Source organism: Bos indicus, chromosome 22 (genome assembly GCF_029378745.1).
Source record: "Bos indicus isolate NIAB-ARS_2022 breed Sahiwal x Tharparkar chromosome 22, NIAB-ARS_B.indTharparkar_mat_pri_1.0, whole genome shotgun sequence".
NCBI classification, from domain to species: Eukaryota; Metazoa; Chordata; class Mammalia; order Artiodactyla; family Bovidae; genus Bos; species Bos indicus.
In genome coordinates, this window is record NC_091781.1 from 11,740,736 (window position 1) to 11,758,471 (window position 17,736).

The following is a 17,736-nucleotide window of genomic DNA, read 5'->3' on the forward strand; positions in this document are numbered from 1 at the left end:
GGGGAGGGGTCTGACTCTGATATAACAGTGATGGTGCCAGGCATCTTTCTCACTTAAAATGCAATAACTCAAGTCATTCTTGGGACAGCCAAGGAAGTGGGTTCGTTAGCATCCCCTTTACCCGAGTGGGGAAACACAGGCACGAGGTGGTTGGGGCACTTGCCAGGAGGTGTCCAAACCAGGACCTGAATGGGGTCGAGGCCCCTTTTTTTCAGTTGGTGTGTGGGGTTCGCCGGGTGGCGCTAGTGGTAAGGGACAGCCTGCCCGTGCGGGAGGCGCTGGAGACATGGGTTCCATCCCTGGGTCAGGAAGATCCCCTGGAGGAGGGCACGGCAACCCACTCCAGTATTCTTGCCTGGAGAATCCCATGGACAGAGGAGCCTGGCGGGCTGCAGTGCATGGGGTCACAAAGAGTCAGACACGACTGAGCGACTTAGCATGCATGCACGTGTAGGAGGATCTTGTCAGGTGTGGGTCCATGGTCATCCTGAGCCCTGGGTCTTAACTGGAGCCTTGAGATTTGGAGTTCCCAGCCCTGTCCGCATGGGTCCTGCTCACAGTAGTGGCCAGAGGGGTCCCTGCTTGGTCAGTAGCCTGGAGAGAAGAGCTGGGCCAAGCTTGGGACACTCCTGCTGTGTGCTGACTTCTCTCTTTCGGCGGGCTCCCAGCTTTATACGGGGCGCGGAGGCTTGTTGTCTGAGCGCAGATGGACCTTAGGGCTTGGGCTGCAGGCTGAGGCCATCCCTCGTTTTCCCCTCCCTTGACAATCCAGCTCCAGCCAGGAGAGAACTATGTCCTTCTGTCTGATTATTGGTCCATCCTTCTTTCGGTGCCTCTGCCCATCTTTCCAGCCTGTGTCTGGACCTGGTTCTAGCACTCAAGACAGTTAAGGTTTCTGCTGTCAAAGCATCAGCTTTGCAGTCCTGTGGGGGAAGCCCACAGGATTAGGAAGCAATCATCAAGCACATTTGTAATGTTTTGTTTCTTATATGAGTGTTTATTATGTTATTGTCTCTGGGGGGATTATCTTTGGTTGCATTATTTTTATACTTTTTGAATGTCTGGAAAAACCCTTTAAACAGCAATAGGCAATTAGTCACAGGGGATAAATGAGGTGATGGAGGAAGTGCAAAGGCCTGTGGAAGTGGAGAGTAATTGGCCTGGCCTCCAGGGAGAGAGAAGAGCCAACATTTAAAGGAGAAAGTGGGGAACGTCTTGCAGCCAGAGGTAGTAACTTGTGTGAAGCCTGGAAGCCGAGCATATTCAAGAGCCTGGCAATGTTGTGTGCTGCAGTCGGGGGAAGGAGGGTGGGGTTGTGCCCAGCACCTGTCTGTAGCCCAGCTTGGGGGTCCGGCCCACAGGTCACCAGAGGACCCCCACTAGATTTGCTGCCATGGATGCAGTGGGTCCTGTGTGCCCTCTGGATTGGGGGCTTTGCAGAGTATGCAGCTGCCGATGCTGCTGCAGGTGGGCGGGGGGAGGGGGAGGTGTGGGCATCGTTGGCACCAGCATGGGCCCTGCCACAGTGTTTCCATCCCATTCCCTCAGCCCCACCTCTCGCTAGCAGAGCTGCTGAGACAAGACAGAGCCATGGGCAGGAAGCTGCGCTCCTAGTTTCTCCAAAGTGGTCCCCGAGTTTTGCACGAAAACCACCTGGGACAAAGGGGGTGGTTAAAACACAGATCCTGCCCCCACTCCAGTTGGCAGGGTCTGGGCTGGGCCCAGGAATAGGCATGTCTAGCATCACCCTCCCGCCCCACTCCAGCACACACGGTGATTCTGACATGCCTGCGGTCGCAGGGAGGCACCCGGAGCTCCGGGTGTTGGCCGAGCCCCTCCCTGTGCACTGGCTGCCAGTCTGTGCCCGCCCCTCCTCCAGCCCAGGGGCCTGGGGCGGTTCAGCAGCAGCTGCCTCCTGGGCACAGGTTCGGGGCGCGGGGAGGCCGAGACACGGGAGTGCATCTACTACAACGCCAACTGGGAGCTGGAGCGCACCAACCAGAGCGGCCTGGAGCGCTGCGAGGGCGAGCGGGACAAGCGGCTGCACTGCTACGCCTCCTGGCGCAACAGCTCGGGCACCATCGAGCTCGTCAAGAAAGGCTGCTGGCTGGACGACTTCAACTGCTACGACAGGTGCCGGCACCCCCGAGGCCGGGAGTCTGGAGTCCACACGGGCTGTCGCCGGGTCCCAGCCCTCCCGGGTTTTGAGGTCCCCAGTGATGCTGGAGGGGTTGTCCCCGCCTTGGATCTGCGTCCCGCTTCTGGGGAGCCCGACCCCCACGGTTCCCCATAGGATCTCTGTCTGTGGGGAGGGCTTTGGCTGGGCCGCCCTGGGAGTCTGTTCCTCAGCCGAGCTGTGGATGGGAAACTGTGCCTCCAGGCAGGAGTGCGTGGCCACCGAGGAGAACCCCCAGGTGTACTTCTGCTGCTGCGAAGGCAACTTCTGCAACGAGCGCTTCACCCACCTGCCCGAGGCGGGCGGCCCAGAAGGTGAGGGCGTGGGGGGAGCAGATGTGGGCCGGCTTTGGCCCCCAGATGCTCGGCTTCTGCGTGGGGTGGGGAGCGGCTGCAGGGGTCTCTGGTCTGGCTCTGGAGGTGCGCAGGTAGGCGCACTGTGTGACGCTGGGCTCCGTGTGTCCCCTAGTCACGTACGAGCCACCCCCGACAGCCCCCACCCTGCTCACTGTGCTGGCCTACTCGCTGCTGCCCGTCGGGGGCCTCTCCCTCATCGCCCTGCTGGCCTTCTGGATGTACCGACATCGCAAGCCCCCCTACGGCCACGTGGACATCCACGAGGTGAGACGGGGGTGGCTCGGGGTGGGGCGGGGTAGATCCTATTACTGCCAGATCCTGTTAAGCCCTGGATCTCCCTAGGACCCTGGACCTCCACCCCCGTCCCCTCTGGTGGGCCTGAAGCCTCTGCAACTGCTGGAGATCAAGGCTCGGGGGCGCTTTGGTTGTGTCTGGAAGGCGCAGCTCATGAACGACTTCGTGGCTGTCAAGATCTTCCCACTCCAGGTGTGTGTCTGCCTGTGGTGGGGGGAGTCTCCAGGTCATCTGGCTGGGGCCTGAGCCCTCCTGCCCAAGAGCAGTCCATACCCTGTGTAAGCGGGGTGAGAGAGGAATGGGCCCCATTGCGGGTGGCGGGCCTAGGGTAGAGCTTTGTGAAACCTTGATTTGCAGAACTTCAGTCCACCCTGGTTTTCAGGGTTTTGCTTTGACATCAGGTTCTGCTTAGAGGCCCTGGACACAGGCTAACGGAGCCATTGCCCAAGACACTTGGCAGAACCAGGCCTGCTCTGCTTCTCGTTGGTTGGGTGGTCCTGGGCCACTCATTTCTGTCACTCTGGACCTCAGTGCCCCCTGTCGTAAATCAGGTGCTGGCCTTAGTGATCGCAGGGCTCACCGCTGGCCTGTGGTCCTTGGCCCGGCTCAGTCCTGCCCTGCGCCCTGACAGGCTGAGGTTGGGAGCGGGTGGGAAGCTGCCAGGCGGCATGGCTGCGGTGGGGTTCAGCCGCGCTTCCCTGCTTCAGGACAAGCAGTCGTGGCAGAGTGAGCGGGAGATCTTCAGCACGCCTGGCATGAAGCACGAGAACCTGCTGCAGTTCATTGCCGCTGAGAAGCGAGGCTCCAGCCTGGAGGCAGAGCTGTGGCTCATCACGGCCTTCCACGACAAGGTGAGCCTTGCCCTGCGGACCCTGCTCCCGCGGGAGGTGACCATGGGCCCACCGTGGCCTTCCCCCGAGGTCCCCGTCCACGGGTGTGGACACGAGGGTCTGCAGGAAGAACCCCTCTCCCTGGGATCAGTTCTTGCAAACAGGAGTAGTGACTTCATGATTATCACTGTCTGACATCACCCGCTTCCCAGCCCCTCCTGGCCTCGTCGGTGCCAACCTCCTGGTGGGGAGCTCAGCCATCTGACCCACGGGTACTGCCCTCCAGGGGCAGGGCTGGGTCCTGCCCGCGTGCCCAGAGCCTGTGCTGTCTCCCGTAGGGCTCCCTCACGGATTACCTCAAGGGGAACATCATCACATGGAACGAACTGTGTCACGTGGCAGAGACGATGTCTAGAGGCCTCTCATACCTACACGAGGATGTGCCCTGGTGCCGGGGCGAGGGCCACAAGCCATCTATTGCCCACAGGTACCTGGGTTAGCAGTTGCCCTCTCTTCTCTTGACCTGGAGCCACAGAGAGGGTTAGAGGTTGAGGGCAGGGCCCGGTGGGGGTGGTTCTCAGTTTCATAAACATGCTTAGCCGCTCTGTGGTGTGTCAGGGGCAACCCTGGCCCTTCCCCTGACTTCCACCCTTGTCTGCTCAGGCTGTGGTCTTGCAAGCTGGTTCTCTGGTGCCCTCCAGTGGCCACAGAAGGAAGTGCTGATTCTGTCCCTGGTTGGAGTTCTGTGCGTTGATCCTTGCTGTATTAGAGCATACATATCCTGTTAACTGTCAGAGTGACGACGTGTGTATACGTGTGTATGTAGCCTCTGGAAAACTCTGTAGTCCTGGGAGAATGAGCTTTAAGAAAGGCAAATAACGGATTATTATGAAAGGAATGTTGACCTTGCAGATCCCCTGAAACAGTCTCGGGGATTCTCTGGAGTCCTTGGATGGTGCTTTGAGAGCCAGTCTGTTTGTTACCTTATCACAGTGGCAGGCACTACTCTAGACACTCCGAAATGCCAAGTCCTTTAAGCCTCCTAACTGCTCTGTGACATAAGCACTATTTTCCCCAGCCCTTCTTACAGGTGAAGGAACAGCAGCACAGAAAAGATGACCTAGTTTAGTGTGGCAGGGAGGCTCCTCTCTGACTGTGAGGGAGCCTCAGATTCTGGGGTTCAAAGCTGCAGGGCCACAGTGGGCATAACATGAATGACATAGGGCATTGACTGTAGGAAATTACCGTTTCTGTAGGTCAAACACGGTTGAATGCTGACTCTTCATTGGGTCCAGGCTAACAATAGTGCATAGTAAGTGTGCCGGGGTGGCTCGTCCGTCAGTTTAGTCCTCAGAGTAAGGCTGAGACAGGCATGAGGAAGTTGAGGACCTGCTAGGGAAAGGCAGGGCTGAGCGCAACCCCAGCGCCCACTGCACCACCTCCAGAGCAGCCCGAACCTCTGGGGCAGCAGTCCCCAACCTTTTGGCAGCAGGAACCAGTTTTGTGGAAGACAGTTTTTCTACGGACTGGGGTGAGGGTGGTTTCAGGTTGATTTAAACATGTTACATTTCAGTGCACTTTATTTTTATTATTACTGTATTAGCTCTACCTCAGATCATCAGGCATTAGATCGTGGAGGTTGGGGACCTCTGCTCTGGGGCCTGCTCAGAATCAGGCAAATTCATTGAAACTTCTCTTTTCACTTACATCCCAAACGGTGTAAATTCTTGCCAGGAAACTTACATCCCCAGCTGCAGTGCCCCTCCTCAAACCCTCTGAGAATGTGAGGGCTGGCCTTTGATGCTGGGGACTAGACGGGGGTTGGCGTTGCTGTGACAGCTCTGGTCGGAGTGCAGTTAGGGATTCTCACACTGACGGAGGGGAGTGTCCTAAAGCTGCCTGCCTGTGTGGCTTCGTGGAACTCCAACCTGGTGCAGACCCTGCTCCCCACAGGGTGGGATGGGCCCCGGCTTAGGGCTCTGGGAGTCCAGGTGGGAAGGCAGGAGCAAGGTCGATCGGACCACAGGTTCGGCTCCCTCTCAGTCCACTGTCTCCACAGGGACTTTAAGAGCAAGAATGTATTGCTGAAGAGTGACCTCACTGCTGTGCTGGCTGACTTTGGCCTGGCTGTTCGGTTTGAGCCAGGGAAACCTCCGGGGGACACTCACGGGCAGGTGACGAGCCTCAGGGGATAGAAGACAGGGGTGGACATTGCCCTTCTGGTGTCAGCTGGCAGGGGACAGGGGTCACTCCGTGAGCTCAGAGTTGTCTGAGAACCCTAGGGGCTATGCTCTCATTTCACCAGTGGGGAGGTGAGGCCTGGAGGGTGGCATGGCTTCCTGCGCCGGTCAGCGAGAAACAGATTTCCCTTCCCTCTTTCAGTAATTATTAAACAAGATAAAAATAAGATAAATAAATAAGTGTATATTAAGAATCCAAATCAAAAACCTGGAGAAAAAGTAACCTAAAGTTAAACCTGAGCAGATCATCCTAAAACAACTGCTGTTAATATTTTGAACTATTCTCCCCCTTCTGTTTTTGGTGGCAGTCTCAGTAAAATACACATTATCTGTGGAGCCCCTTGTGGTGTTGATGGAGTAAAGAGGCAGCGGTTCTGTGGTAGATTACTACTGTCTGGAGTCATATTCACAGTCGTCATTGCATCGTGCCCCTTGTAGGCTCCCCGCCCCCTCCTCCCCACGACCATCGGGGACAGCTGTCATTGTCGATGACCCTGCTGTGCACACGGGCTGTAGCTCCCATGTCCTGTGAGTGCATCTCTACATGCTTGGTGACCACAGCCCCTCCCCTGTCCTCACGCAGGTGGGCACGCGGCGGTACATGGCCCCCGAGGTGCTCGAGGGAGCCATCAACTTCCAGAGAGACGCCTTTCTGCGCATCGACATGTACGCCATGGGGCTGGTGCTGTGGGAGCTCGTGTCCCGCTGCAAAGCTGCCGATGGTGAGCAGGGCAGGAGCCCCGAGCGTCCTGGGTGTGGTGGGGGAGAAGTGGGGCAGTCGGGTGACCCCCTCCCAACCCCGCCTCGGGACTCACTCTCTCCTCCAGGACCTGTGGATGAGTACATGCTGCCTTTTGAGGAGGAGATCGGCCAGCACCCGTCACTGGAGGAGCTGCAGGAGGTGGTGGTGCACAAGAAGATGCGGCCCGCCATCAAGGATCACTGGCTGAAACACCCGGTGAGGGCCGGTGGGGGGCGCTGCGGAGGAGGCTGTGGGCACAGGATGCTGACGCCAGGAGGGGAGCTTCACCCAGCGTCCTGTGTGGCAGGGCCAGAGGGCAGGGCTCAGGCCGCAGGACCGGCCCCCCCTCACGCCGGGGCAGTGCCTCCCTTCCACCTGGGGAGTGTCTGTGCGGGTTAGTGCTCTCCAACTGGGGCGGCGGCTCTGGTTTTGACCCCAGAGAGTGATGGGACCTGACACATGGGATGGAAATCCTGGATCTGTCCGTCAGTAGCTGGGTGACATCAGGCAAATTGCTTTAATTCTCTGAGCTCTTGTCTCCTCAGGGTAGTATTAGATTTAAGGAGTTGCTGTACTTCACTGGGCAGGACACCTATCACTTAAGTGTTTAATATGGCTTAGCTCTGATGAAGTAATCGCTTTTCCCTGCCCTCATCAAGTTTTTGAGCCTGGGCTGAGCTACGTGGCATCTGGGCCCCTCCAATCTGGGGACATGTACAAAAGACCCCAGCTGTGGAAACCGTTAACATTTCTTGGATATTTGCCTTGAGCTCCATTGAATCCTTTTCCCCTGGCACCCTAGGGTTAATTCAGAAGGACACCATTGGGGGCTAGCCCTCTTCCCACATGGTCAGGGGTTGACCTGTGGAGGTCAGGTTCTGCTGCCATGCTGCTTGCTCTGTGAAACCCAAGACTGCAAATGGAGAAAATTTAGGCACAGGGAGAGGGATGCTGGGCCTTACCTTCTGCCTCAGACTTTCAGTTTCTCAGGGCAGAGATGCTGCGGTTGCCAGTCCAGTTCTCTGATGTGGAACAGGTCCAGAGGGGTCTGAGTGTGGCCTAGTGCCAAGCAGGCCGGATTGTTCCTGGGTATGGATGGGCACTTTGCTCATCTTGCGGCCTTTCCCAGCTACACGCAGTTGGTTCCAGCACAGGGTGTCAGGCCACATTCCCTGGACTCTGGGGAGGTTCTGGGGGCCGTGGGGAAAAGGGTGGGATGAAGTCCCCCTCTGTCTCCACTGTAACTGCACATTGGGCCCCTGTGTGATTTGGGTTTTGCCTGAGATTTTGTTGCAGTGTCACCACTCCAAGGCAGGCAGCCTCGTGGGGCCCTGGACTCCCTTGTTGAGTACTGAGGTTCCGTGGCCCTTTCCTGGGGGCTGTGGAGGAGGCCGGTGGGCTCAGGATGCTGACTGCTGGCAGGGGAGCTTGCCCCAGACCCCTGTGGACAGGCCTGTGGGCTCGGTCCTCAGGAACATCACTGGTTTGCTTGTCCTCACTGAGGGCCACCAGCAAAGGCATGTGTTTCCCCTCTTCCGCCGGCATGCAGGGCCTGGCCCAGCTCTGCGTGACCATCGAGGAGTGCTGGGACCACGATGCAGAGGCTCGCCTGTCTGCGGGCTGTGTGGAGGAGCGAGTGTCCCTGATCCGGAGGTCGGTCAACGGCACTACCTCGGACTGTCTTGTCTCCCTGGTGACCTCCGTCACCAATGTGGACCTGCCCCCGAAGGAGTCGAGCATCTAAGCCCAGGACACGAGTGGATCTCCAGACTCAGTAGATCTGAAGAGGAAAGGAAAAAAAAAACAAAAAAAAAGTTGTGTTTTGTTTTGGAAATCCCATAATACCAACAAACACATAAAATGCAGCTGCTATTTTACCTTGACTTTTTATTATTATTATAATTATTATAATTATTATTATTAATATTATTTTTTGGATTGGATCAGTTTTTACCAGCACATTGCTCTACTGTATCGCAAACAGCGGACACGTCAGCAGGCGTTGAGGTGCTGAGCTGTGAATGCAGAACCAGCGCCATGCTGAAGAGCCTCGGCCACCTCCCGCCCTTCGGGGTCCATTTTTCCCCGCTTTCTCTTTGTTTGTTGTCTCAGAACCTGTGACACAAAGAAACCCATCCTGTCTTAGGAAACTTAATGCTGCAAACTCTACCTAGAGGAACCTTTGAAGACTGTTACATAAGAACACATCTTCCTCATGGGAGGAGTTTCCCTCTGCCCTCATCCCCCTCCCGCCTCGCCTTTTACTGTGTTTTTCTCCCTTTTTAGACAGTGAGTTTAAGAAACAGCAGGCGTGTCTTTTCACGGATTAACGGGTGTTGTCCTGACCGAGGAAAAACTGGGCTGAGGATGAGGATGGTTTGGACTGGAGGGAGGACGGAGCTGGGGGTGGGTTCTGGAGCAGAGTTACACTGGACTCGGGCACACTCGGAGCAACATCCTTTGCTATGAGACTACTTCTCAGGTAACCCGGAATCGAGGGGAAGGATAGCATGGAGGCCGAGCATGAACGGCAAGAGCGGGGTTTGGAGAAAGTCTGAAATCAGGTGTGGCTCTGGCCCATCTGTGTGCCCTGTCCAGTTTTTCTTTTCACCCATTTGGGCTTGGGCATAGGACACAATATTTTTTTCTACCCTGATTTTAAGGTTCAGCGAGGGTAGAAATCATCACGGTTTAGTGAGTACAGTCTTCATGAGACATTATACTGTAAATATCTATAATGGAGGAAAAGTTGAAATAGTTTCCTCCTGGAGCAGTTCAGGGAAATGGCCACGGGGGGGCGCCCTGCACAGCCGGGGCGAGAGGATTTCCTGGGTCTGGCCTGGCCAAGGCCTGTCTCTCTGGAGAGCCCCAGAGTCCTGCAGCGCTGGCTCTGTCTGTCCCTTTATGTAGCTTGTGAACACAGCTTTCTCCAGACCCCCTTACAAGAGGTGCATATTCGAAAAAACCGTTTCTCTGTTTTGCCATAACCTTGCTCTCGTCAGTGAATGTTCCTAATGCTGCTGTTTCAACCTTTGACTTTTTTTTTTTTAATTTATGAAACATGCAAATTTTTAAAAGAAAAACAAAACACACACATCCACACAAATGCTTTGCTATGTGGCTTCCGAGGTTTAAATTTTGAAAAGTAAAAGAATTAAAACTTCACGACCACAGACCACCTCAAACCAGAAATACCTCAGAATTTTCTACTTGTGTAAGGTTTATTATATATTTTATTAGTTGTGTTGTCTCGTAGTAAGTATATTTTAATGTAAGTTGGCTTTTATGACAAGAAAGTTTAAAAGAAATAGAGAAAAAGAAAAAAAGTTGTGAGTCTTCTAGGGAATGCTCCCGTTTTTCGTTGATAACATCCCCTTGTAAATAATTGTCATCCACTGTGGGTTGGCTGTCTGGGCTGAGTCTGGGCATTCATCACTCTTATTGTGAAGGCGTTTCCTTCCCATTGCTTTAGACCATTTTATGTGAAAACTGGATCTCTTCACCTGGAGGGTAGGCGAGTTGGTGGGCAATGGGGAGAGGTTGACTGGGGTGAGAAGGGGGGTTGCCTCCTCCTGAGTTTTTTGGAGGTTCCGCTGTTTCCCTCGACTTGAGAGGTCATTGTTCAGAATGACGGGCGACCCCACTTTAACCTGGGAAAACTGTGGCCTTTAGACCCCCATGAGGTAATTTTACTTGAGACTTAATTTCTTAAGCAAATCAGCGGTGGCGCGAGGGGAACTGACCGGCAGGTCCCTGGAGCCGCACTGCCTGGGCCGCCTGTGACGGCCGGGCCGGGTGGCGGGGGCGCTGGGCCCCCCAGGCTGGGTCCTCCTCTGCGTGTTTGGACACAGTGCGGTGGGAGGTGAGCTTTGCTTCATGGGTCAAAATGTGAGCTGGCCAGAGTGGCTCCAGGGACAGGTTTTTGTTTTTTTTAGTAAGTTATTTGTCTATTTCTTCTTCCTTTTCTTTTTAAAACTATTTTGTGCTGTGGTATTTTTTCCTCCCTCGGAATGATTTTTAACAGCAAAACAGGCCTTACAGCAGTTGCTTTTCTTTTCCACTTATTTCTTTCAGAAGCTTTAAAATATTTATTAAAAAGTGCCATATCTGGTTTCTCCAGCTTTTTCCTTATTTAGGTAGGCAGTGCTTGGCATCTCTACTTTTCAACCCTCAGAAGAAACAAATAAACCACTAAGAAATGTAGCTGATTTCCGACAGGAATGATCAGATCCCTGATCCTATCCCGTGTGGAACACTGAAGCCCAGCCTCTGTTTGGTTTTAGGTTTCCTCTGGGCAGTTTTTCTTTTGTGTGCTGGCTTGATTCTCCGGAGAGCAAGTTTTGCCCTGCTATGGGGCCTCTTTAGGCTGAGGCAGGGATTGGGGTCCCCCTCTGCTGGCCCTGTGCCCAGCCACTGTCACTTCCTCAGGGCCGTGGCACCAGAATGAGGTGTCAGGAATTGGCTCCCGGGTGGCGTGTCTTGGCAGAGGGCTTCTGGTGGCGTGCTGTGCCGAGTGTCCCTGCCCATGATCGTGGCCAGGAGAAGGTGGGCGTCTCTCTCCCAACATGCCGCTGGGGCCTGGGGGGCTCTTCTGCCTCTGATGAAGTCATCTTTGTCCTCACGAATCCTCTGGGGAGCCAGCCATCCGCGGCTCCAGCTTGTGCCGACAGGCTTGTGGGGCTCAGCCTGTGCTCATCTCCACAGATGCTTCACGCACTCTCCATTTCCAGGGAGCTCATATCACTCCTACATTTTTTTTCTCTTTCCCTCCAAGCTCTGTGGAAGAGTGAGAGCTGTGGAGTCTGGTCTCATCGTCCCTGCCCCGTTCAGGATAGGAGGGTGGCCAAGTCAGAGGACAGAAGTGGCCCAGGACCCCTGCCCCTTCCTCCAGAGTGTGCTGTTGTCCAGTCAGGCTCCTGGCTGTGGAGAGTGTCTTCTCTTTGGTCACTCGTGGAGAGGTCTCCACTCACTCCAGTGTTCTTTCTTGGAGAATCCCAGGGACAGAGCAGCCTAGTGGGCTGCTGTCTGTGGGGTCGCACAGAGTCGGACATGACTGAAGCGACTTAGCAGCAGCAGCAAGGGAGGTCTCCTGAGCCAGAGGGAGCCAGGAGTGAGCAAGGGAAGGAAGAGACACGTGGGGACAGAGGTCGCTGTGTCACAGTGTCCTGCAGAGGACTCTTCATCACAGGCCATGGAAGGGCATGGGCGTTAGCACATCCTGGGGCCATTGGTCCCTCCCAAGGACTCAATCAGAGTCCTTCTCTGGTTGAATTACTTGGGGTGAGGGCCACAGCCAGGTCCTTCTGAGGAGGAAGGGAGACCCAGCCCGGTGGCAGTGGGGTAAGCGCCGTGAGCCTGGTGTTCAGATGGACTTCTTGTTTTCTTGGCTCTCAGTAGGGACCCCAAGGGCTCAGTCCTGCTGGGGAGGCTTCCTTACACGGGCCAGCTGCTTCTGATGCAGACTTCATCCTGTCTGCAGGGGGCGGCATGTGTCCAGAAGAAGAGGGACCTTGTGCAGCCTCGGACAGCCTCAGGATGCTTGAGCCGCCCACTCTTGCTTTCTCAGCCAAGGGAAAAATTTGCTATCTCCAGGCCCCCGAGGTGGTTCTCCCTCTGCCCCCAGGGACCAGGCCGACCCTCCTGTCATGGCTGGTCCCTGCCTTAGGGAGCTGAGCAGGGGATCCTGCAGTTCTCTGTCTCCTTTCTCTCCAGCTGGCCGCCGTGCTGCTCCTCTTTGGGTGCTTGGGCTGCGTGTGTGATGTTTCCTCCATGGCAGGCCGAGCCGTGTATTGAGGGTTATCCACCATATGTCGTGTATGTAGAGCCCCATCCCGTGGTCCCTGTACTCTGAACCATGAGGCCAGGGAGGGGGCTGTTCCACTGGGGTGGGTGGACTAGATGGCTCTCTTGAAAATGGAATTCTGCCTTTTCGAGAATACAATGTGAAGTTCCCAGCATCTGTTGGCAATACAGGGATTTCATGGTTTTTTTTTGAAGTAATATAGTGAGCGTACGTACGTAAGTTTTTAGAATTGGTACTAGAAGTGAAGGGGCTTCCCAGGTGGCGCAGTGGTAAAGAATCTCCTGCAATGCAAGAGACGTGGATTCAGTCCCTGGGTGGGGAAGATCCCCTGGAGTAGGAAATGGCAACCCACTCCAGGATTCTTGCCTGGAAAATTCCATGGACAGAGGAGCCGGGTGGGCTGTAGTCTGTGGGGTCGCAAAGAGTGGCATGTGACTGAGAATGCATCCTAGCAGTTGAACAGCCGGGCATTATCACAGAGAACTTGGCTTACTAAAAAAATACCTAACCTGGAAAGCATTTTCCGGGAGTTAACTCCGTTTGTCAGTCCCAGCTGTTGCTGAATCTTTGGAGAGATGGCCAGGCCTGCCTCAGACCTGACTCTTCAAGAAGCACAGGGAACTGACTGACTACCCCCGCCCTCAACCCCATCCCACTCCCTCCCCTTTCGGTTCAGGGCAAGCGGCCAAAAAAGAAAAGGAGACAAGGTGGCTTTTTCTGGTCAATGGCTGTTTACAAAAGCTGGACTAGTATAATACTCAGCAGCTAATGTGTTCAGCCTAGGAATGATGAGTTCAAGTCTCAATCAGGAGTTATGTTTTAGGCAAAAAAACCGGCCCAGTGATTCCGTTGATGAACTGTTTGTTTTTCTTCTTAGTCTAGATTTGTAAACAATGAATTCAGGGTTATAGGCATGTTCTTTAAGTAAGATTCCTGACAGTTAATTTGCAACCAGCAATCCACCTATGAATGTATCCCAGACCTTTAGGAGGCTTGGGGAAGTTTTTTTTTTTTTTTTAAAGAGGATTTAGTTTTGTAGCAAAAATAAATGGAATTTTAAAATGCACCCCTTCCCTTGGAAATTAATTCATGTGACTCAGCCACACTTGAAAAACAATTACAGTTGGCCCTCCGCATCCATGGGTTCCTCATTCTCGGGTTCATCCAACCTCGAATCAAAAATATTTTGGGGGAAAAAATTACAGAAAGTTCCAAAAATCAAAACTTGAATTTGCCACTTCCTGGCAACTCTTTACATAGTACTTACATTATATTTACAACTCTTGACATAGTCTTTTATTAGGTATTATAAGTAATCTGGAGGTGATTTCAAATGTGCGTCATTTTATACAAGAGGTTTCTGTATCAGTGGATTTCGGATCTCCACCCTGCAACCCTCCATATAGAGGGATGACTGCAGTGGGTCCAGGAGAACTACAAATTACCATCAAGTAGAAGTCCAGATTACCTAGTGGGATATTTTGAGTATTCTTGTTTTAAACTCATTTTGTGTTCACTGTAAACTTTGGTTTGGACAGAATTTTGAATTGAAAGGATTTACCACTACTGAAAATTCTTACCCAGCTTTTACATCGTTGTGACGGTATCTTCCAGGTATGAATGAAGCAGGACTTTGTGATTGTGATCCTCCATGTATCCCTGTAGTGCCAAAACCAGTGAGATTTTATTTGCTCCTATGGCAGCTCGTAGCGATAAGACAAGTGTTTTTTCCTCATGAATTAAAACACATATTCTCTAAATGCCAGCATGTGGAGATGGGCTTTGCACTGCCCTTTCCAGGAGTGTCTTTGGATTGTCTGGAGCCTAGGCAATTCTGAGAACTACTGCAAGCCAACTACAGGACACTAAAGAAATATACACGCAGACGTGTGTGTGTGCAGTGGATTCTACAACTGTGGGCTTTTCTGGACATCCATAGAAACGCGTTTCCTTCACTTGTAAAGTTTACATTTTGAAGCTCACAGTTACAAAAAATAGGACCCATTAGCTCATGCTTTTCAGGCAGATGTGGATGGGTCTTTTTTTGCAAATGGAGGAGTCGTGTCTTGAGCCCTGGGAATTTCTGCTGTGGGTTGGGCGCGGGCTCATTCCTGGATTCTCCCAATCACGTTCGCATTGGAATGTTGTTAGGTAGCATTGTAAATAAAAGAATAGGTTATATAATAGAGATAACAACACTTGAAATTTTACTTTAAGAAATCTATAGCACTACATATATATTTAGTTATATCACCCAACAGATTTCTTCTGCACAGTGTGGAGATTGTTTTATACCACAGATTATTTTTATAAAGTCTAGTGAGTTTGAGTAAGAATGATTTTGTAATCAGAGTCATGAGCTTTACCTTTCAAGATAAGTGTACACTGGAGTGTGAGTGGTGTGGGGCTGTCCCTGAGCGCTCCTGCGGCTTCTCATTGATACACTGGCAGATTGCAGTCCACCGATGGGTCTTGTTTGGCCCAAAACTCCACTCGCAGACTGTCTGCATGAGGCAGTCTGCCGAGGAGAGGGGCTGGGAGAGGCCAGAAGATCCTGCCGTGTGCTCTATATACGTGCTTCCTCCTGAGGTTTCTTTTGAACAAACGGTTCTGAGGTGAATAATTCCTTTGTAAGTTACTCTCATGGGTGTAGTGGTGTGAAGGGGTTTCGGGGAACAGAAATGGTACCAGGGTGCAGATTAGGGTGGCTTGGGACTCGAGTAAGATTCAGGCAACAAATGGGTAAAACAAGTATTCGGTGATTGGAGAAATCTGCCAAACCGAATGATCTCAGACCAAACTATCCAGTTTTTCAGGAGAGAATTCTCTGTTCGGAAAGGGAGGGGCATGGTGTCTGGACACTGCGATCAGAGTAAATGGAGGGCTGCCCGGCCTGTCTGTCTGCTCTATTAAGGCTGCTGGGAGGCAAGAGGGGCTGGGCCGCTTGAGTCTAGCGAGCAACCCTGGAGCCCGCAGAGGAGGCTCTGAACCGTATGCCAGCAGGGCCTCTGCCCAACGTCTACAAGGTTTTCCTGCTCTTCCTACAAAGGTCAGCATCACTGCCGTGATGTGGAAGGCGGTCTTTACCTGTTAGGTTTTTGGGTGGAGAGTGGATGGTCACTGGGGTGAGCCTTTCTTACGGGGTTGTATAAGATGTCAGGCATGTAGCTGATACTCTGTGTCCACAGTTGCTGAAGGCCTGGCTTCAGCCGCTGGGTTCAAAGGTGCGCTGGTCAGGACGGTGTTTCAGGAGAGTCTCTGATGTGTCTTGTTAAACCTGCTGTGCTTTTCTTCGGTCTGGCCGAGAGTTTTTTACGCCACCCCTTTTATACTTGAATGAACTGAGTTTCGGCGGATCCAGGAGCACTCTGGGCATCGCCCCTCGGCGCGTGCCTGTTCCCCGTCACAGAACGTTCGTCTGCCCTCCAGCCTCGCGTCTTGGATGTAATTCTGTTGTGCCTTTGTTTCTGTCACCCGCCTCCCCCCAAAAGCAACTGCTGTAAGCTTTTTTCTACTTGTCTTTTCTAGCCAGAAATCCCACCTTTTTCCTTTTTCCCAGCTGTATTTTCTGGATGCAGTTCTGTGCTCCAGGTGTGTTAAGAACCAGTTACCTCAGACCTCATGTTGGAACAGTGTCACCGTCTGGGTCCTCTCGAAACTGCAGGCTTGCGACACGCACACACGCACGCGGGAACCCTGCCGAGTATGGGTACTCGTTTGTTTTAAAGTAAAACTCTTCCCAAGGATTGAAAAAAAAGGGGCTTCAGGCAAGCTCTTCGCGGCCCTGTGGTGGGATGGGTCTTGAGTGTCATCTGAACGGTGCTTCCCGTGCTCCACTCTGAATCCTGCCATTTGCAGTATTCTCGTGTCTGAATAGGCAAGGTGATTCAGTAGGTTGGCCTTGTTCACAAACGAGTTCTGAAAATGAGCTCTTTGTAACACACATCCAGTCGCTAAAGCTCAAGTGTAGAACATTCCCTTAAATGGCAGGATCGAACCCCCCACCGACCCCATCCACCGCAGTGCATTTTGGGAAGATGTCTGTAGCATACATTGCTGTGAAATTAGGCCTTGCGGGTTATGGCTGTTTGTCATTTTGATGTATTTTAAATAAATATATATATATATTTTTAAAGAGCCTTTTTTTTTTTTTTTTTAAACCAGTTCAGAAAGTTTAATTAACCAGCAGTCACCACATCTGAATTTGCGTCTCCAGGGCGTAGATGGCATACCAAGATTAAAGTGGTAACTCAGCCCTTGTGAGGCCCTTGTGAGCGTGGGCTGCCTGCCTGGCCGGGGCTGCTGGTCGTGGGACAGCAGGGTCAGCGTGTCCCCGCTGGGTCCCAACGCAGCCCTCAGAGTGCACGCTCTGCTTTCTGCAGGGGCTTTAGCTGAGGCTTTCTCAGAGTACTGCCACAAGTTAAGTGTCTGTTTCGCCAAATAGTTTTTCCATAAGCGAGAAACGCAGTCATAGAAATCTTACCAGCAGCGGCAGAGGTGAGAGTAGGATGAGGCAACAGCTGGAGTTTGAGTTGGAAGGTGTCCAGGTCATTTTCGAGAGGCCGTCTGAGAACCAGTGACCATGCAGAGATTCTTAGGAGACCTCATCTGAGAGCCTGACGACCTCCTAGGAGAGGAAGACTTGTTAAAATGCCAGCGTCTTTTTTCCTCCCCCCTCCATTTTATTTTTCTTCTAGAATTCTGTAAAAATGCAAAAGTAAATTGGGTGGTACTTGAGAATTGGGGGGGTGAGGGTTACCGCAGATGAGAAACATGCTTTGAGATTTCAGTTCCACACCACAAATCCACATGATGCCATTTTTCAACTGTACAAAAAGAATCTGCTTATGAATTTGACATATTTATGGTAGCATCAAAGGCCAAATTTTCCATGTGTTAACATTTTTCCACATTTGTCCTTGAATCTGAATAACTTCATACAGTACTGTAAATTCAACTTATATTGAGTTTGATGTCAGTTCTTGTGAAAAGAGCTTCTGCTTGCAACAGACACACAGTTAAAGAACACAGCAGGGTACATTTGCAGGACCAATTTTGGAACCAATAGATGTCACCTCTCATTTGCCATCGTAATATATCAGTTTTACCAGCTCCTTCTAAATGTTTGTATTATTGTAAGGGAAAGACAGAAAACCCTAAGACTTGTCTAATACCTTTGTGGAGAATGTGTGTGTTGGGTTTAGGATGGATAGCAAAGTCTTCTTGAGCTGTGTTATCTAACTTGTATATAAAACTGTAATTAAAAGTTTGGATTCACCTGTTTCTCGCCGTTTA

The 17,736-nt window shown here is 52.4% G+C and overlaps 1 protein-coding gene across 1 annotated transcript in view; it reads left to right on the forward strand.

Moving 5' to 3' along the window:
* ACVR2B (activin A receptor type 2B) overlaps positions 1-13,882 on the forward strand; it is a 29,728-nt gene extending 15,846 nt beyond the window's left edge. Inside the window, exons 2-11 of the mRNA XM_070776063.1 lie at positions 1,926-2,133; positions 2,381-2,490; positions 2,645-2,796; positions 2,875-3,018; positions 3,534-3,677; positions 3,995-4,143; positions 5,716-5,830; positions 6,480-6,618; positions 6,724-6,854; positions 8,188-13,882. Of these exons, the coding sequence (XP_070632164.1) occupies positions 1,926-2,133; positions 2,381-2,490; positions 2,645-2,796; positions 2,875-3,018; positions 3,534-3,677; positions 3,995-4,143; positions 5,716-5,830; positions 6,480-6,618; positions 6,724-6,854; positions 8,188-8,382 (1,487 nt within the window). The 3' untranslated portion in view covers positions 8,383-13,882. The remainder of the gene's footprint in view (positions 1-1,925; positions 2,134-2,380; positions 2,491-2,644; positions 2,797-2,874; positions 3,019-3,533; positions 3,678-3,994; positions 4,144-5,715; positions 5,831-6,479; positions 6,619-6,723; positions 6,855-8,187) is intronic.
* The last annotated feature ends 3,854 nt before the right edge of the window (positions 13,883-17,736 follow it).